Source organism: Oncorhynchus mykiss, chromosome 10, assembly GCF_013265735.2.
Source record: "Oncorhynchus mykiss isolate Arlee chromosome 10, USDA_OmykA_1.1, whole genome shotgun sequence".
Lineage (NCBI taxonomy): Eukaryota > Metazoa > Chordata > Actinopteri > Salmoniformes > Salmonidae > Oncorhynchus > Oncorhynchus mykiss.
Window position 1 is genome coordinate 8,005,422 of NC_048574.1, and position 21,623 is coordinate 8,027,044.

Here is a 21,623-nt window from a genome sequence, read left to right on the forward strand (position 1 = left end):
CCTGAGACACCCTCAGAGAGTGGGGCCACCATATCCCAACTCCCCTTGAGACACCCTCAGAGAGTGGGGCCACGACCAGGGTCACCATATCCCAACTCCCCTGAGACACCCTCAGAGAGCGGGCCACGACCAGGGTCACCAAATCCCAACTCCTCTTGAGACACCCTCAGAGAGTGGGGCCACGACAAGGGTCACCATATCCTAACTGCCCCTGAGACACCCTCAGAGAGTGGGTTCACCCTGAGACACCCTCAGAGAGTGGGGCCACCCTGAGACACCCTCAGAGAGTGGGGCCACCCTGAGACACCCTCAGAGAGTGGGGCCACCCTGAGACACCCTCAGAGAGTGGGGCCACCCTGAGACACCCTCAGAGAGTGGGGCCACCCTGAGACACCCTCAGAGAGTGGGGCCACCCTGAGACCCCCTTAGAGAGTGGGGCCACCCTGAGACACCCTCAGAGAGTGGGGCCACCCTGAGACACCCTCAGAGAGTGGGGCCACCCTGAGACACCCTCAGAGAGTGGGGCCACGACCAGGGTCACCATATCCCAACTCCCCCTGAGACACCCTCAGAGAGCGGGGCCACGACCAGGGTCACCAAATCCCAACTCCTCTTGAGACACCCTCAGAGAGTGGGGCCACGACAAGGGTCACCATATCCTAACTGCCCCTGAGACACCCTCAGAGAGTGGGGCCACCCTGAGACACCCTCAGAGAGTGGGGCCACGACAAGGTTCACCATATCCCAACTCCCCCTGAAACACCCTCAGTGAGTGGGGCCACCATGTCCCAACTCCCCCTGAGACACCCTCAGAGAGTGGGGCCACGACCAGGGTCACCATATCCCAACTCCCCCTGAGACACCCTCAGAGAGCGGGGCCACGACCAGGGTCACCAAATCCCAAATCCTCTTGAGACACCCTCAGAGAGTGGGGCCACGACAAGGGTCACCATATCCTAACTGCCCCTGAGACACCCTCAGAGAGTGGGGCCACCATGTCCCAACTCCCCCTGAGACACCCTCAGAGAGTGGGGCCACGACCAGGGTCACCATATCCCAACTCCCCTGAGACACCCTCAGAGAGTGGGGCCACGACAAGGGTCACCATATCCCAACTGCCCCTGAAACACCCTCAGAGAGTGGGGCAACGACCAGGGTCACCATATCCCAACTCCCAGTGAGACACCCTCAGAGAGTGGGGCTACCCTGAGACCCCCTCAGAGAGTGGGGTCACCATATCCCAACTTCCCCTTGAGACACCCTCAGAGAGTGGGGCCACCATATCCCAACTCCCCCTGAGACACCCTCAGAGAGTGGGGCCACGACAAGGGTCACCATATCCCAACTCCGCCTGAGACACCCTCAGAGAGTGGGGCCACTCTGAGACACCCTCAGAGAGTGGGGCCACGACCAGGGCCACCATATCCCAACTCCCCCTGAGACACCCTCAGAGAGTGGGGCTACCCTGAGACCCCCTCAGAGAGTGGGGTCACCATATCCCAACTTCCCCCTGAGACACCCTCAGAGAGTGGGGCCACCATATCCCAACTCCCCCTGAGACACCCTCAGAGAGCGGGCCACGACCAGGGTCACCAAATCCCAACTCCTCTTGAGACACCCTCAGAGAGTGGGGCCACGACCAGGGTCACCATATCCCAACTCCCCTGAGACACCCTCAGAGAGCGGGCCACGACCAGGGTCACCAAATCCCAACTCCTCTTGAGACACCCTCAGAGAGTGGGGCCACGACAAGGGTCACCATATCCTAACTGCCCCTGAGACACCCTCAGAGAGTGGGTTCACCCTGAGACACCCTCAGAGAGTGGGGCCACCCTGAGACACCCTCAGAGTGTGGGGCCACCCTGAGACACCCTCAGAGAGTGGGGCCACCCTGAGACACCCTCAGAGAGTGGGGCCACCCTGAGACACCCTCAGAGAGTGGGGCCACCCTGAGACACCCTCAGAGAGTGGGGCCACCCTGAGACACCCTCAGAGAGTGGGGCCACGACAAGGTTCACCATATCCCAACTCCCCCTGAAACACCCTCAGTGAGTGGGGCCACCCTGAGACACCCTCAGAGAGTGGGGCCACCCTGAGACACCCTCAGAGAGTGGGGCCACCCTGAGACACCCTCAGAGAGTGGGGCCACCCTGAGACACCCTCAGAGAGTGGGGCCACGACCAGGGTCACCATATCCCAACTCCCCCTGAGACACCCTCAGAGAGTGGGGCCACGACAAGGGTCACCATATCCCAACTGCCCCTGAAACACCCTCAGAGAGTGGGGCAACGACCAGGGTCACCATATCCCAACTCCCAGTGAGACACCCTCAGAGAGTGGGGCTACCCTGAGACACCCTCAGAGAGTGGGGTCACCATATCCCAACTTCCCCTTGAGACACCTTCAGAGAGTGGGGCCACCATATCCCAACTCCCCCTGAGACACCCTCAGAGAGTGGGGCCACCATATCCCAACTCCCCCTGAGACACCCTCAGAGAGTGGGGCCACGACCAGGGTCACCATATCCTAACTGCCCCTGAGACACCCTCAGAGAGTGGGGCCACCCTGAGACACACTCAGAGAGTGGGGCCACGACAAGGGTCACCATATCCCAACTCCGCCTGAGACACCCTCAGAGAGTGGGGCCACTCTGAGACACCCTCAGAGAGTGGGGCCACGACCAGGGCCACCATATCCCAACTCCCCCTGAGACACCCTCAGAGAGTGGGGCCACCCTGAGACACCCTCAGAGAGTGGGGTCACCATATCCCAACTTCCCCCTGAGACACCCTCAGAGAGTGGGGCCACCATATCCCAACTCCCCCTGAGACACCCTCAGAGAGTGGGGCCACCATATCCCAACTCCCCTTGAGACACCCTCAGAGAGTGGGGCCACGACCAGGGTCACCATATCCCAACTCCCCCTGAGACACCCTCAGAGAGCGGGGCCACGACCAGGGTCACCAAATCCCAACTCCTCTTGAGACACCCTCAGAGAGTGGGGCCACGACAAGGGTCACCATATCCTAACTGCCCCTGAGACACCCTCAGAGAGTGGGGCCACCATATCCCAACTCCCCCTGAGACACCCTCAGAGAGTGGGGCCACCATATCCCAACTCCCCCTGAGACACCCTCAGAGAGTGGGGCCACCATATCCCAACTCCCCCTGAGACACCCTCAGTGAGTGGGTCCACCCTGAGACACCCTCAGAGAGTGGGGCCACCCTGAGACGCACTCAGAGAGTGGGGCCACGACAAGGGTCACCATATCCCAACTCCCCCTGAAACACCCTCAGTGAGTGGGGCCACCCTGAGACACCCTCAGAGAGTGGGGCCACCCTGAGACACCCTCAGAGAGTGGGGCCACCCTGAGACACCCTCAGAGAGTGGGGCCACCCTGAGACACCCTCAGATAGTGGGGCCACGACCAGGGTCACCATATCCCAACTCCCCCTGAGACACCCTCAGAGAGTGGGGCCAAGACAAGGGTCACCATATCCCAACTGCCCCTGAAACACCCTCAGAGAGTGGGGCAACGACCAGGGTCACCATATCCCAACTCCCAGTGAGACACCCTCAGAGAGTGGGGCTACCCTGAGACACCCTCAGAGAGTGGGGTCACCATATCCCAACTTCCCCTTGAGACACCCTCAGAGAGTGGGGCCACCATATCCCAACTTCCCCCTGAGACACCCTCAGATAGTGGGGCCACGACCAGGGTCACCATATCCCAACTCCCCCTGAGACACCCTCAGAGAGTGGGGCCAAGACAAGGGTCACCATATCCCAACTGCCCCTGAAACACCCTCAGAGAGTGGGGCAACGACCAGGGTCACCATATCCCAACTCCCAGTGAGACACCCTCAGAGAGTGGGGCTACCCTGAGACACCCTCAGAGAGTGGGGTCACCATATCCCAACTTCCCCCTGAGACACCCTCAGATAGTGGGGCCACGACCAGGGTCACCATATCCCAACTCCCCCTGAGACACCCTCAGAGAGTGGGGCCAAGACAAGGGTCACCATATCCCAACTGCCCCTGAAACACCCTCAGAGAGTGGGGCAACGACCAGGGTCACCATATCCCAACTCCCAGTGAGACACCCTCAGAGAGTGGGGCTACCCTGAGACACCCTCAGAGAGTGGGGTCACCATATCCCAACTTCCCCTTGAGACACCCTCAGAGAGTGGGGCCACCATATCCCAACTCCCCCTGAGACACCCTCAGAGAGTGGGGCCACCATATCCCAACTCCCCCTGAGACACCCTCAGAGAGTGGGGCCACCATATCCCAACTCCCCCTGAGACACCCTCAGAGAGTGGGGCCACCATATCCCAACTCCCCCTGAGACACCCTCAGTGAGTGGGTCCACCCTGAGACACCCTCAGAGAGTGGGGCCACCCTGAGACGCACTCAGAGAGTGGGGCCACGACAAGGGTCACCATATCCCAACTCCCCCTGAAACACCCTCAGTGAGTGGGGCCACCCTGAGACACCCTCAGAGAGTGGGGCCACCCTGAGACACCCTCAGAGAGTGGGGCCACCCTGAGACACCCTCAGAGAGTGGGGCCACCCTGAGACACCCTCAGATAGTGGGGCCACGACCAGGGTCACCATATCCCAACTCCCCCTGAGACACCCTCAGAGAGTGGGGCCAAGACAAGGGTCACCATATCCCAACTGCCCCTGAAACACCCTCAGAGAGTGGGGCAACGACCAGGGTCACCATATCCCAACTCCCAGTGAGACACCCTCAGAGAGTGGGGCTACCCTGAGACACCCTCAGAGAGTGGGGTCACCATATCCCAACTTCCCCTTGAGACACCCTCAGAGAGTGGGGCCACCATATCCCAACTTCCCCCTGAGACACCCTCAGATAGTGGGGCCACGACCAGGGTCACCATATCCCAACTCCCCCTGAGACACCCTCAGAGAGTGGGGCCAAGACAAGGGTCACCATATCCCAACTGCCCCTGAAACACCCTCAGAGAGTGGGGCAACGACCAGGGTCACCATATCCCAACTCCCAGTGAGACACCCTCAGAGAGTGGGGCTACCCTGAGACACCCTCAGAGAGTGGGGTCACCATATCCCAACTTCCCCCTGAGACACCCTCAGATAGTGGGGCCACGACCAGGGTCACCATATCCCAACTCCCCCTGAGACACCCTCAGAGAGTGGGGCCAAGACAAGGGTCACCATATCCCAACTGCCCCTGAAACACCCTCAGAGAGTGGGGCAACGACCAGGGTCACCATATCCCAACTCCCAGTGAGACACCCTCAGAGAGTGGGGCTACCCTGAGACACCCTCAGAGAGTGGGGTCACCATATCCCAACTTCCCCTTGAGACACCCTCAGAGAGTGGGGCCACCATATCCCAACTCCCCCTGAGACACCCTCAGAGAGTGGGGCCACCATATCCCAACTCCCCCTGAGACACCCTCAGAGAGTGGGGCCACGACCAGGGTCACCATATCCCAACTCCCCCTGAGACACCCTCAGAGAGTGGGGCCACGACTAGGGTCACCATATCCTAACTGCCCCTGAGACACCCTCAGAGAGTGGGGCCACCATATCCCAACTCCCCCTGAGACACCCTCAGTGAGTGGGGCCACCCTGAGACACCCTCAGAGAGTGGGGCCACCCTGAGACACCCTCAGAGAGTGGGGCCACCCTGAGACACCCTCAGAGAGTGGGGCCACCCTGAGACACACTCAGAGAGTGGGGCCACGACAAGGGTCACCATATCCCAACTCCGCCTGAGACACCCTCAGAGAGTGGGGCCACTCTGAGACACCCTCAGAGAGTGGGGCCACGACCAGGGCCACCATATCCCAACTCCCCCTGAGACACCCTCAGAGAGTGGGGCCACCCTGAGACACCCTCAGAGAGTGGGGCCACTCTGAGACACCCTCAGAGAGTGGGGCCACCATATCCCAACTCCCCCTGAGACACCCTCAGAGAGTGGGGCCACCATATCCCAACTCCCCTTGAGACACCCTCAGAGAGTGGGGCCACGACCAGGGTCACCATATCCCAACTCCCCCTGAGACACCCTCAGAGAGCGGGGCCATGACCAGGGTCACCAAATCCCAACTCCTCTTGAGACACCCTCAGAGAGTGGGGCCACGACAAGGGTCACCATATCCTAACTGCCCCTGAGACACCCTCAGAGAGTGGGGACACCATATCCCAACTCCCCCTGAGACACCCTCAGTGAGTGGGTCCACCCTGAGACACCCTCAGAGAGTGGGGCCACCCTGAGACACACTCAGAGAGTGGGGCCACGACAAGGGTCACCATATCCCAACTCCCCCTGAAACACCCTCAGAGTGGGGCCACCCTGAGACACCCTCAGAGAGTGGGGCCACCCTGAGACACCCTCAGAGAGTGGGGCCACCCTGAGACACCCTCAGAGAGTGGGGCCACCCTGAGACACCCTCAGAGAGTGAGACACCCTCAGAGAGTGGGGCCACCCTGAGACACCCTCAGAGAGTGGGGCCACCCTGAGACACCCTCAGAGAGTGGGGCCACCCTGAGACACCCTCAGAGAGTGGGGCCACCCTGAGACACCCTCAGAGAGTGGGGCCACCCTGAGACACCCTCAGAGAGTGGGGCCACCCTGAGACACCCTCAGAGAGTGGGGCCACCCTGAGACACCCTCAGAGAGTGGGGCCACCCTGAGACACCCTCAGAGAGTGGGGCCACCCTGAGACACCCTCAGAGAGTGAGACACCCTCAGAGAGTGGGGCCACCCTGAGACACCCTCAGAGAGTGGGGCCACCCTGAGACACCCTCAGAGAGTGGGGCCACCCTGAGACACCCTCAGAGAGTGGGGCCACCCTGAGACACCCTCAGAGAGTGGGGCCACCCTGAGACACCCTCAGAGAGTGGGGCCACCCTGAGACACCCTCAGAGAGTGGGGCCACCCTGAGACACCCTCAGAGAATGGGGCCACCCTGAGACACCCTCAGAGAATGGGGCCACCCTGAGACACCCTCAGAGAGTGGGGCCACGACCAGAGATCAGCTATTATTGACGACAACCCTGGAGCAGATTTTTCACTTAGTCAGCTCAGGATTCAAACTTGTTTTCGGTTCATGGCCTCAACACTCTAACCGCTAGACTACCTGCTTAAAAAAAAGGGAATGTTTTTTATTGCTGAGGAAAACTGAGGATCAGGCTGAAGTGACAGAACTGTCCCTTAATGACTTACAAGACCATAGTGTGTGTGTTGTCAGTACGGACCTCATTGTAGTCCAGTGAAGAATCGTTGCACATGGAACAGACAGTGGCCAGCTCCAGAAGTCCATCATAATCTCCACACTGCACCACCTTGTCCCCTTTCAGCCTGGAAGAGCGAACACACACACACACACACACACACACACACACACACACACACACACTATTTACATGTTTGTTTTTTTTAACTAGGCAAGTCAGTTAAGAACACACTCTTTTTAAAATCACGGCCTACCCCGGCCAAACCGGGACGATGCTGGGCCAATTGTGCGCTTCCCTATGGGACTCGTAATCACGGCAGGTTGTGAAACAGCCTGGAATCGAACCACAGACTGTAGTGGCACCTCTTGCACTGAGATGCAGTGCTTTAGACCGCTGAGCCACTCGGGAGACCCTACATGGACTGGACTTTTTTCCCCATCATCTCGAGTGGCGTAATTCACTCTCATAACAAATAATGGAATACTGCCACTGTTTTTCCTGTAAAACACACACACAAGTATATGTGTCACAACTAGTGTCTTAAGATGTCTCATAAACAAATGTTCACAACATTCAATACAGCTGGCAGGTTGGAGAAGTTGCCAATCAGTGTGTTGTCTGTGGGAGCTCAGTGCTCATGGGGCAGTTGTCGTGTGTGTGGCACTCTTACTCTGAGATGCTTTGTGGATACGAGCCCTGAATAGTGATTAACACAACATCATCACTTGGTATTACATTGGATATAATGATGGGGTTTTCATCAACTTCAGTAGGGAAAATCTATGAGCCTAATCTTGTATGGTACTGAGCTGACTGAAGGGGAACAGCAAGACATCATGAGAGCATTGTAGTTAACAATACATAACTCAGCCTTTCGATATCATGACACAGGTTGTTATTGACAAGTCAATGGCAATGTAAAGAGACTAGAGCACTTTTCCTCAAAGGAGAACAACACTGTAGTAGATCTGGGTCTGTTCCCAGTCTGGGCAAGTGTACTGTAATAGATCTGGGTCTGCCCCAGTCTGGGCAGGTGTACTGTAATAGATCTGGGTCTGCCCCAGTCTGGCCAGGTGTACTGTAAAAGATCTGGGTTAGCCCCAGTCTGGGCAGGTGTACTGTAATAGATCTGGGTCTACCCCAGTCTGGCCAGGTGTACTGTAATAGATCTGGGTCTGCCCCAGTCTGGGCAAGTGTACTGTAGTAGATCTGGGTCTGCCCCAGTCTGGGCAGGTGTACTGTAGTAGATCTGGGTCTGTCCCCAGTCTGGGCAAGTGTACTGTAATAGATCTGGGTCTTCCCCAGTCTGGGCAGGTGTACTGTAATATATCTGGGTCTGCCCCAGTCTGGGCAAGTGTACTGTAATAGATCTGGGTTAGCCCCAGTCTGGGCAGGTGTACTGTAGTAGATCTGGGTTAGCCCCAGTCTGGGCAAGTGTACTGTAGTAGATCTGGGTTAGCCCCAGGCTGGGCAAGTGTACTGTAGTAGATCTGGGTTAGCCCCAGCCTGGGCAGGTACAGTCAGGTCCATAAATATTTGGACATTGACCAAGTTTGTATTATTTTAGCTGTCTAGCACAACATATTAGAGTTGAAATTAAATGATGAATTTGAGCTGAAAGTGCAGACTTGGAGCTTTAATTTGAAGGTATTTCCATCCAAATCGGGGGAACGGTGTAAGAATTACAGCACGTTTTACATGCGGCCCCCCTAAACAAACCCATCAGAGAGAGAGGAAAAACATTAGGTGTGGCCAAATCAACTATTTGCTACATTCTTAAAAAGAAAGAACGCACTGGTGAGCTCAGGAACACCAAATTGCCCGGAAGACCACGGAAAACAACTGCGGTGGATGACAGAATAATTATTTCCCTGGTGAAGAAAAAAACCTTTTCACAACAGTTGGCGAGACCAAGAACGCCCTCCAGGAGGTAGGTGTATCTGCGTCAAAGTCAACATTCAAGAGAAGACTTCACCAGAGTAAATACAGACGGTTTACCACAAGATGTAAACCATTGGTAAGCCTCAAAAACAGGAAGACCAGATTAGAGTTTGCCAAAAAACTTGTTTAAAAAAAGCCTGTCCAGTTCTGGAAAATAATGCGGACAGATGAGACAAAGATCAACTTGTACCAGCATGATGGGAAGAGAAGTGTATGGAGAAGGGCTTACCACCTCACCTCATCTGTGAAGCATGGAGGAGGTGGTGTTATGGCGTGGGCATGTATGGCTGCCAATGGAACTGGTTCCCTTGTATTTGCTGACAAAAGCTGCAGGATGGATTCTGAAGCATTTAGGGCTATATTGACTGCTCAGATTTAGCCAAATGTTTCAAAGCTCATTGGACGGCACTTCACAGTGAAAGTTGGACAATGACCCGAAGCATACTGCGAAAGCAACCCAATACTTTAAGGCAAAGAAGTGGAATGTTATGCAATGGCCAATTAAATCACCTGACCTGAATCCAATTGAGCATGAAGCACTCGAGCACTCAGGATCTGGTGATGTCTATGGGTTCCAGACTTCAGGCAGTCATTGAAGTATTAAAACTCACAATTTACATTTGTGATCGTTAGTTTGTCCAATTACTTTTGAGCCCCTAAAATCGGAGGGCTATGTATAAATTGTTGTAATTCATACACAGTTCTTACAATATTTTTTATAAAACACTTTGTTTACACTTTAAGCACATTTTGGTTGTTTTCTTTCAAATTCATTGTGTTGACGTACAGAGCCAAAATGATGCAAATTGTGTCACTGTCTAAATGCTTATGGAACGGACTGTATACTGTAGCACCCTCAAACTCAACTCTGGACCTTGAAGCCAGTTCCACTGCTTTTTAAAAAAATGGATCCCCTCTAAATTAGGGACTGATTTAGACCTGGGACACCAGGTGGGTGAAATTAATTATCAGGTAGAACAGAAAACCAGCAGGCCTCGTAGGGTCAGAGTTGAATACCCTTGCTGTAACAGATCTTCATCTGCCTCTGGCTAGACAGCTATGCTGTAACAGATCTGGGTCTGCTTCTGGCCAAGCAGGTAGTCATTTGAGGCCTTAGCTTAGAGTGGGCACTCCAGAGTGCAAGAGATGAGGTCAACCAGGTTATACTGACAGAAAGAACAGCTCTACTGCAGGTCCTATCCATGCTACTATAGGTCCAGAACTGGGACATCAGGACTTTGGCCAAGCTACACTACATGACCAAAAGTATGTGGACACCTGCTTGAACATCTCATTATAAAATCATGGGCATTAAAATGGAGTTGGTCCCCCCTTTGCTGCTATAACAGCCTCCACTCTTCTGGGAAGGCTTTCCACTAGATGTTGGAACATTGCTGCGGGTACTTTCTTCCATTCAGCTACAAGAGCATTAGTGAGGTCGGACACTGATGTTGGGCGATTAGGCCTGGCTCGTAGTCGGTGTTCCAATTCGTCCCAAAGGTGTTAGATTGGGTTTGCGGTCGGGGCTCTGTGCAGGCCAGGTTCTCCCACACCGATCGACAAACCATTTCTGTATGAACCTCACTTTGTGCACGGGGGCATTGTCATGCAGGAAAGGACCTTCCCCAATTTAATGCCACAAAGTTGGAAGCACCGAATCATCTAGAATATCATTGTATCCTGTAGTGTTAAGATTTTGTTTCACTGGAACTATGGGGCCTAGCCCAAACCATGAAAAACAGCCCCAGACCATTATTCCTCCTACACCAAACTTTACAGTTGGCATTATGCATTGGTTGCAGGTATCGTTCTCCTGACCTCCGTCAAACCCAGATTTGTCTGTCGTGGTGCCAGAGGGTGAAGCGTAATTCATCACTCCAGAGAACGCATTTCCACTGTTCCAGAGTCCAATGGGGGCGAGCTTTACACCACACCATCCGACGCTTGGCATTGCCCACGGTGATCTTAGGCTTGTGTGCGGCTCCTCGGCCATGGAAACCCATTTCATGAGGCTCCTATCGAACAGTTCTGGTGCTGACGTTGCTTCCAGAGGCAGTTTGGAACTCGGTTGTGAGTGTTGCAACCGAGGACAGACGATATTTACGTGCTTCAGCACTCGACAGTCCCGTTCTGTGAGCTTGTGTGGTCTACCACTTCGCGGCTGAGCCTAGACTTTTCCACTTCACAATAACAGCACTAAAAGTTGACCGGGGCAGCTCTAGCAAGGCAGAAATTTGACGAACTAACTTGTTGGGAAGCTGGCATCCTATGACGTTGCCACGTTGAAAGTCACTGAGCTCTTCAGTAAAGCCATTCTAGTGCCAATGTTTGTCTATGGAGATTGCATGGCTGTGTGCTCAATTTTATACACCTGTCAGCAACGGGTGTCGCTGAAAAATCAGAATCCACTAATTTGAAGGGTTCTCCACATACTTTTGTTCGCTCGCCCTCCTATTTATTCCATGAAGAATTCTCCACAGTAAGACTATTTTGGTTCTTGTCACATGTGTGTCCTTTCCTCCCTGTCCTCTCTGTGCTATGTGTTATCATGGAAGAAGTTCACATGCTTCAGGAAAACATAATTGCCATTCTTTCTAAACTTCCCAAGAGCCATTAACCACAGTGGAGAACAGAGTAAACCTTTTTTTTTTGGGGGGGGGGGGGGTCTGTAGACTTCAAATAAACACTTTGTAACAAATGGGGGGGGGAAAGGAGGTTGTGACCAAGGCTTTTCCACTGCCGCCTGTAAAAATAGTTGTGTCTGTCTGGAGCCAGGGAAGGTTAACACAATGGCTGGCCATTACTTTCCTCTGAAGATGGTCAGTGTGTTAACACTATGGACCACGCTCAACACAACACAAGACTTACAGGGAGGTGGGGGAGATAAACTTAAGTGTGTTTCACACTGTGATTCCACAGTCAGAGAAACTACGAATTGTAACCTGAAATCACACTTAATTTGCACTCTGTAGACTAACCCCCTAGAGTCTAAGGGGTCCAGAGCTGGGTTTTTACTAAGCTAACATATGTGATTGTTTTAAGAAGGAACATTTAGCTATTTGATGTAGAATTGTAAGGACCCCTTTAGGTATCAAAAAATATATACAACAATGATTTGATAAAACATTGAATTTGGCCTAACTGATATAAGCCTATAGAAATGCACTGAATAACAGATTCATACATTGAAAAAAAGAGATAGTCAAAGGGAATGTTTTGAAGCATCTGTACTTTATCCGAGAGATACAAGAATGCAACAAAAAAAAATGTTTAACATTTAATATGTTTTACCGTGGAATTATCCGTATACCTTTGACGTGGAAATGCTCTATTCACTTTCATTCATTTCTCTCACCCAATACCAGGTTACCTTCAGATGAGTCCCTAAACTGTTCGGATGCTACAGATGTTTTAGTGAGAATACCGATTTTCGGGATGTCTCATGGTCTGACAAACAGCACTGTAGCTCTGCCACCTTCCACCGCAGATTCGGAAGGTCGATGCAAGGCGGGTGTGGAGGCTTGAGACGCAGGCGAGAAGTTTAAACAAAGGGATTTTGATGGGGGTTGTGTATATATTATGCTAAATTCAATTTCCGCAGGGGCACTGACATGGAGCTAACAGTAAGGTGGTAGGATGGGACACTCACACTTGTCCTTCAGGGGCGTAGGTTGAGCCAGTTATAGAGAACTCATGGACAGCACAGCTGGAATCCTCCACCTTCTCCACCACAAACATCTGGAGAGGGAAGAGAAAGAGAGATGGGATAGTTAAAGCAGGGTTGAGTAGACTAGGCTATCAGCAAAGCAGGGTAGAGTAGACTAGGCTATCAGCAAAGCCACGGGGTAGGAGTAGACTAGGCTATCAGCAAAGCAGGGTAGGATTAGGCTAGGCTATCAGCAAAGTCCCAGGGTAGAGTAGGCTAGGCTATCAGCAAAGCCCCAGGGTAGAGTAGGCTAGACTATCAGCAAAGCCCAAGGGTAGAGTAGGCTAGGCTATCAGCAAAGCCCCAGGGTAGAGTAGGCTAGGCTATCAGCAAAGTCCCAGGGTAGAGTAGGCTAGGCTATCAGCAAAGTCCCAGGGTAGAGTAGGCTAGGCTATCAGCAAAGCCCCAGGGTAGAGTAGGCTAGGCTATCAGCAAAGTCCCAGGGTAGAGTAGGCTAGGCTATCAGCAAAGTCCCAGGGTAGAGTAGGCTAGGCTATCAGCAAAGTCCCAGGGTAGAGTAGGCTAGGCTATCAGCAAAGCAGGGTAGAGTAGGCTAGGCTATCAGCAAAGTCCCAGGGTAGAGTAGGCTAGGCTATCAGCAAAGCCCCAGGGTACAGTAGGCTAGGCTATCAGCAAAGCCCCAGGGTAGAGTAGGCTAGGCTATCAGTAAAGCCCCAGGGTAGAGTAGGCTAGGCTATCAGCAAAGCCCCAGGGTAGAGTAGGCTAGGCTATCAGCAAAGCCCCAGGGTAGAGTAGGCTAGGCTATCAGCAAAGTCCCAGGGTAGAGTAGGCTAGGCTATCAGCAAAGCTCTTACAGTGCTTTCAGTGGGAGTCCCAGGGTTCTTTACAGGGCCATGGGAGAGGTGAATGTGGCCCAACGGCCACTGACGCAGAGGGAAACACACACACCCTCCCGCACTGCCTAACCCACAAAACACAGGGATTTGCCACCACATACAGCCAATCACTGGCTTCATGTCACAGCTGTTTTTTTTTATGAGAGATTGGTGATTTTCTATTTAACTTGCTTTGGCAATGTAAATAATGTTAACCATGCCGACAGAGACAGACAGAAAGACTATAAATCATACTCTTGCTGAGACAGACAGACCAACAGACAGATAGACGGAGCTTGTATATATACACACACTGTAGTGGATGAGTATATGGGCCTAGTTGTTGCCCAAGTCGTGCTGACGTCGATCTGTCCTTCCCTGTGCTCAGAACTCCTGTGTTGCCAAGCGTTTTGTTTTGTCTGTGCGCCTGGCCCTGTGTTGATGTACTGATTTCCTGCGTGGAGAGGCCGCCCCCAGAACAATTAGAATTTGGCCGCACTGGTAGTTCTTTTAGGCTGACAAGTCTGTTAGGCTGGCAGCCCAGCAGTGGATGGTGAGGGTTCCAGCCATTTCTCTCCTGTGAGTCTGTGTGAGTTTGTCTGATCTGGACCTTCTCTCCTCCGTGTTGTTCATCCTGCATCAGTGATGAAACACATGGAATGGCTCTGCTCTTGTTAATTTGTGGGAGTGCATTGATTGGTTCACCACAGGAGGGGGTCTGTTCAATTCACACTGAAGTGGAACACTAAGGGAGAGGATATAGGTGGGGTCTGGAGAAGAACAAGCTGTTCAGAACACTAGGATAATATGGCGAGGATGCAAAGTACTAAGGGTTAATGTAATTGACCTGTTCACCATTTAGGGTATTGAGTAGTCAAAGTCCTACTTCGGTGCAAGATTCTTCAGAACAGAGAACGCTCCTGCTGTGTTCCGGTCGAATTGGAACGATTTACAAGTTCTCTTTCTGAAATGTAGTTAATTTAATCTGATTGTAAATAGATGATTTTCATTACATTTAGTGTGTTTTATTCAACTTTTGTACACTGTTCTAGGTCAAAAATGACCGGTCATTAGAAATTAATGGGTGAGACTACAATTAGTGTATAAAATTGATTTCAGGCACATGCCCATTCATCAGATGGACGCATTCCTCACATGCATGTGTGTTTGAGCACACACACACACACACACACACACACACAAACACACACACACACACACACACTATTTTGTTTTTACCTTTATTTAATTAGTCAAGTCAGTTAACAAAAAAATTATTATCTTATCTTATTTACAATGACAGCCTAGGAACAGTGGGTTAACCCCTGTTGTTCAGGGGCAGAACAACAGATTTTTACCTTGTCAGCTCGGGGATTCGATCTAGCAACCTTTCGGTTGCTGGCCCAATGCTCTACCTGCCGCCCACTAGGCTACCTGTACTTACTACAAAGTGACAGGAAGCTAAACCAACAATCACACAAACAGAAATTGGATACATTGTAAAAACTGGAGGTCCAAAGAGAAAAGAAACATAACTAACAGATTTATTTTTGCAGAGACTTGTTTTTTTGGGGCGCATCTGATGACCTAACGTGGTGGTGAGTGAGTGAGGAACATGAATCATGAATCCCTCTATGCTGCAGTCATGATGCAAGTGACACTATGCTGTCAAATCCTCCCACATGTTTGTAGTTTGACTGGTAATTTTTTATTCAGTTTTCATATTGGCAGGTTTGCTAGCAACAAACTATTTAGCTAGCTTCTAGCCTAGTGTTTGAAACGCAATGTGATCTCCTCCTAATGATCTCCTCCTAATGAAAAGTGTTGGGTCCTGACAAGGCAAACATTTCTAGCTATGCCAGGCAAAATCGGGCATCATCAGCTCATTTTTATGGATCTATGTAAATGAATGTCAATAGAAACAACAAATGCATATGCAGCTACTTCGCTATTATTCTGGCTGCGGAGGTTGTGACTGTGTTAGCTGTAACTAGTTGGCTAGCTAGCAAGCAAAGGACAAGAACATTGGCAGCCAGCAGCAGCCATGGCAACGGAACATATACTGTAGAACAAATGGGTCGCGTCCATAAATATCGAACTAATGGAAGAAACAGCTCGCGTCTCTAGCAACCAACAGATGAGAAAGTATGAATTCTCTTATAAAAAAAATTATATATGTAAATGTGTGCATTAGTATTGTTTTCTTTGGCAACTGTGGTATATGCGGGATAAACACCTCCTTTGTGTACATTACCTAGGAAAATTACCTCCGAAAATGGACTCTGCCTTGTCCTGCTGCATCGTCCATTATTTACAAGGTAATGTACAGAACGTCTGCATTTAGTTATTACATAACCAAATTGCAGAACGACAATACAACATTAATAGATGCTCAATATTCACAAAATATCCAGGTCAAATAGGGGAGAGGCATTGTGAGGTGTTTCTTTATCGTTGAATATTTTGACCAATCTGAGATAGAGGTCCATGTAGTCATGACGCTATATAATACTGTACATTTTCTTGAATTTGGGGACTGTGAAAAGACTCCTGGATGCACATCTGGTAAGTGTGTGTCAGGGCTGTGTAAATTGACTATGCAAATACATTTGGAATTATCAACATAGGTTTTTTATAAGAAGAAGAAGAAGAAGAAGTGATGCAGTCAGTCTCTCCTCTACTTTTAGTGTTTATATTAGCCCTCTGGTTACAGTGAAGAGCAAGACGTGCCACTCTGTTCTGGGACAGCTGCAGTTTTTCTAGGTCCTTCTTTGTAGCACCTGACCATATGACTGGACAATAACCAAGATGAGATAAAACTAGAGCCTGCAGGACTATGGTGTCAAAAACAGCAGAGCATCTCTTTATCAAGTACAGCCCTCCACCCATCTATACAACCATTGAATCAATATGTTTTGACCATAACAGTTTACAATTCAAGTTAACACCAGGTAATTTAATCTCCTCAACAGCCACATTATTCATGATCAGATTCAGCTGAGGTCTAGAACTTAGGGAATGATTTTAACCAAATACAATGCTCTTAGTTTTAGAGATGTTCAGGATTAGTTTATTACTGGCCAACCGTTCAAAAAACCGACTGCAACTCTTTGTTTAGCATACATGGACACACATGTTGTTTAATGCCAGTGGAAGGTCATTAATAAATATAGAAAAGAGGGCCTAGACAACTGCCCTGTGGTACACCACACATGTTTAACGTTATAAACTCAGCAAAAAAATTAACATCCCTGTTTTTCAAAGATAATTCGAAAAATCCAAATAACTTCACAGATCTTCATTGTAAAGGGTTTAAACACTGTTTCCCATGCTTGTTCAATGAACCATAAACAATTAATGAACATGCACCAGTGGAACGGTCGTTAAGACACTAACAGCTTACAGATGGTAGGCAATTAAGGTCACAGTTATGAAGACTTAGGACACTAAAGAGGCCTTTCTACTGACTCTGAAAATAACCAAAAGAAAGATGCCCAGGGTCCCTGCTCATCTGCGTGAACGTGCCTTAGGCATGCTGCAAGGAGGCATGAGGACTGCAGATGTGGCCAGGTCAATACATTGAAATGTCCGAACTGTGAAACCCCTAAGACAACGCTACAGGGAGACAGGACGGACAGCTGATCGTCCTCGCAGTGGCAGACCACGTGTAACAACACCTGCACAGGATTGGTACATCCAAACATCACACCTGTGGGACAGATACAGGATGGCAACAACAATTGCCCGAGTTACACCAGGAACGCACACTCTCTCTATCAGTGCTCAGACTGTCCGCAATAGGCTGAGAAAGGCTGGACTGAGGACTTGTAGGCCTGTTGTAAGGTAGGTCCTCACCAGACATCAACGGCAACAACGTCACCTATGGGCACAAACCCACCGACGCTAGACCAGACAGGACTGGCAAAAAGTGCTCTTCACTGATGAGTTGCGGTTTTGTCTCACCAGGGGTGATTGTCGGATTCGCGTTTATCGTCAAAGGAATGAGCGCTACACCAAGGCCTGTACTCTGGAGCAGGATTCATTTGGAGGTGGAGAGTCCATCATGGTCTGGGGTGGTGTGTCACAGCAGGCAATCTCAACGCTGTGCATTACAGGGAAGACAAGACATCCTCCTCCATCATGTGGTACCCTTCCTGCAGGCTCATCCTGACATGGCCCTCCAGCATGACAATGCCACCAGCCATACTGCTCGTTCTGCGCGTGATTTCTTGCAAGACAGGAATGTCAGTGTTCTGCCATGGCCAGTGAAGAGCCCAGATCTCAATCCGATTAAGCACTGTTGGATCAGAGGTTGAGGGCCATTCTCCCCAGAAATGTCCGGGAACTTGCAGGTGCCGTGGTGGAAGAGTGGGGTAACATCTCACAGCAAGAACTGGCAAATCCGGTGCAGTCCATGAGGAGGAGATGCACTGCAGTACTTAATGCAGCTGGTGGCCACACCAGACACTGACTGTTACTTTTCATTTGGCCCCCCTTTGTTCAGGGACACATTATTCCATTTCTGTTAGTCACATGTCTGTGGAACTTGTTCAGTTTGTGTCTCAGTTGTTGAATCTTATGTTCATACAAATATTTACACATGTTAAGGTTGCTGAAAATAAACGCAGTTGACAGTGAGTTTAAACAACTAGCACACAGCTAGGACATCCATGCCTACCCCACAAGACATGTCACCAGAGGTCTGTTTAAACTTCTTGCTCCTACTTGAGACGCAGATGTCTCAAGTAGGCACCTGGAAATGCAAATGCGCTACGCTAAATGCTAAATGTACTCGTTAAAACTCAAACGTTCATTAAAATATACATGCAGGGTATTGAATTAAAGCTACACTCGTTGTGAATCTAGCCAACAAGTCAGATTTTTAAAATGCTTTTCGACGAAAGCATGAGAAGCTATTATCTGATAGCATGCAACACCCCAAAATGCCTGAAGGCGACGTAAACAAAATAATTAGCGTAGCCGGCGCTACACAAAAACGCAGAAATAAAATATAAAACATTCATTACCTTTGAAGATATTCTTTGTTGGCACTCCTATATGTCCCATAAACATCACAAATTGGTATTTTTCCCGATTAAATCCGTCCATGAATGCCCAAAATATCCATTTGTATAGCCTGTCTGCATCACGAAAAAAGCTCTCTTCCAACACGCAACGTCATGTTTAAAAATTATATAAGTTGCCTATATTCTTTGACAAAACACTTCAACCTACTTTTATAACCCAACTTTAGGTATTTGTAAACGTTAATAAGCGATCAAATTGATCACTGGGCGATCTGTATTCAATAGCAGCTACAAAAGAAAACAGTGTCCATTTTTCAATCTTCCAAAATCGATTGAGGTAGGCTGGATGGAATCACGGATCTATTGGTAATGTCTCAAAGGATTTTTGTCAATGAAAATGACGTTTTTGGTGACATCGTGTGGAATTGCATCCGTCTCCATATTAAATTTCCTTTAAATAATCCATGAAAGGGGCGCATGGATACTTTTTTCAGATTTCAGTGACCAGTTTTTCTTGCGCTTTTCGATGAAACACACGCTCTGTTATAGTCACAGCCGTGATTTAACCAGTTTTAGAAACTTCAGAGTGTTTTCTATCCACACATACTAATCATATGCATATACTATATTCCTGGCATGAGTAGCAGGACGCTGAAATGTTGCGTGATTTTTAACAGAATGTTCGAAAAAGGAGGGGGTAGGATAAAGAGGTTTTAAACAACTAGCACACAGCTAGGACATCCATGCTTACCCCACAAGACATGTCACCAGAGGTCTGTTTAAACAACTAGCACACAGCTAGGACATCCATGCCTACCCCACAAGACATGCCACCAGAGGTCTGTTTAAACAACTAGCACACAGCTAGGACATCCATGCCTACCCCACAAGACATGTCACCAGAGGTCTGTTTAAACAACTAGCACACAGCTAGGACATCCATGCCTACCCCACAAGACAAGCCACCAGAGGTCTCTTCACAGTCCCCAAGTCCAGAACAGACTATGGGAGGCACACAGTACTACATAGAGCCACAACTACATGGAACTCTATTCCACATCAAGTAACTCACGCAAGCAGTAAAATCAGATAGTTAGCTAATATGGTGCTAGATTTGTGCATAAGTAAAATCAGGAGCAGGAGCCTCTGATGTTTCTGAAGCGTCGTCCAAAACAAATAAGCTAACAACATAAATAGAATATTCTACACTAATATACCAAGATAGTGGTTTACTACATGACCCATTAGCTAATATATATATATATATATATATATATATATATATTTATTTATTAGATTATATTAGATTATATTATATTTATTTATTTATTAGAGGTCGACCGATTAATCGGAATGGCCGATTAATTAGGATCGATTTCAAGCACTCATAACAATCGGAAATCTGTATTTTTGGACACCGATTTGGCCGATATTTTTTGTTTTTGTTACACCTTTATGTAACCTTTATGTAACCTTTATGTAACCTTTATTTAACGAGGCAAGTCAGTTAAGAACAAATTCTTATTTTCAATGATGGCCTAGGAACGGTGGGTTAACTGCCTCGTTCAGGGGCAGAACGACAGATTTTCACCTTGTCAGCTCGGGGGATTCAAACTTGCAACCTTACAGTTAACTAGTCCAACGCTCTAACCACCTGCTTCTCATTGCACTTCACAAGGAGACTGCCTGTTACGTGAATGCAGTAAGCCAAGGTAAGTTGCTAGCTAGCATTAAACGTATCTTATAAAAAAACAATCATAATCACTAGTTAACTACACATGGTTGATGATATTACTAGTTTATCTAGCGTGTCCTGCGTTGCATATAATCGATGCGTTGCATATAATCGATGCGGTGCGTATTGTTGCTCCAATGTGTACCTAACCATGAACATCAATGCCTTTCTTAAAATCAATACACAGAAGTATATATTTTTAAACCTGCATATTTAGCTAAAAGAAATCCAGGTTAGCAGGCAATGTTAACCAGGTGAAATTGTGTCACTTCTCTTGCGTTCATTGCACGCAGAGTCAGTGTATATGCAACAGTTTGGGCCGCCTAATTTGCCAGAATTTTACGTAATTATGACATTACATTGAAGGTTGTGCAATGAGATCTTCTCCATGGAAGCAAGCCACTGCATAATTCATATGAACCAAAAGGTGCATGGCTGTAGTAGTTGAAACTCAATCGGACTCGGTCCGTACTGTGGCTATTATGATGTGATGGCAGCAGTAACATAGTGAGGGTGTGCCTCCGCACTGTGTGTAATGGAAGTGCCATGGTATGACGTCAGAGGGGAATTCCCTCCTCTGTGCGTGTTTGACCGCACCCTGGGATATCCCCTAGGCTGGGAAAGCAGGATATGACTGGGCTAGTGGACATGGATGTTCTTATCAGAACCATATGGAGTAGCTAGACCTCATCTCGAGGTTAAGACATAGGGACAGATCGCTGTCACAGAAACACGTTTACAAGCATTGCGCTACACTTGCATTTACATATGCTAACAATGTGTATGTGACCAACACAATTTGACACTCATACACATAACGAAGAAGCAAAAGGAAAAATGTGAGTATGACTAAAACTTATGTAACAAAATGTCTAACATATTGCAAATGAATGCTCCCTGCCCGTGGTTTCAGCAAACAAAGCCCAATCCCTCCCCCGGCTGAGGGATTAGCCTGGAGAATTAATGTAACCACTCCAATTCATAGACAGAGATATTTGAATATGGACTAACCATCCATGGTATCAGAACTACAGTTCTAACCATGTTAAAGATATATAGTGTTCATTTACTTGGTTAACAAACATTGGAGTAAAACAAGTTTATATGTTGGATTTTGATTGGGTATGACAGCTAAACTAAGCTCATGA

The 21,623-nt window shown here is 49.4% G+C and overlaps 1 protein-coding gene across 1 annotated transcript in view; it reads right to left on the bottom strand.

Moving 5' to 3' along the window:
• The window catches only part of LOC110534844 (sarcoplasmic/endoplasmic reticulum calcium ATPase 1), a 110,913-nt gene that overhangs the window by 24,074 nt on the left and 65,216 nt on the right, over positions 1–21,623 (bottom strand). Inside the window, exons 11-12 of the mRNA XM_036989612.1 lie at positions 12,821–12,909; positions 7,252–7,354 (exon numbers count right to left, since the gene is read on the bottom strand). Coding sequence (XP_036845507.1) covers positions 7,252–7,354; positions 12,821–12,909 — 192 coding nt within the window. The remainder of the gene's footprint in view (positions 1–7,251; positions 7,355–12,820; positions 12,910–21,623) is intronic.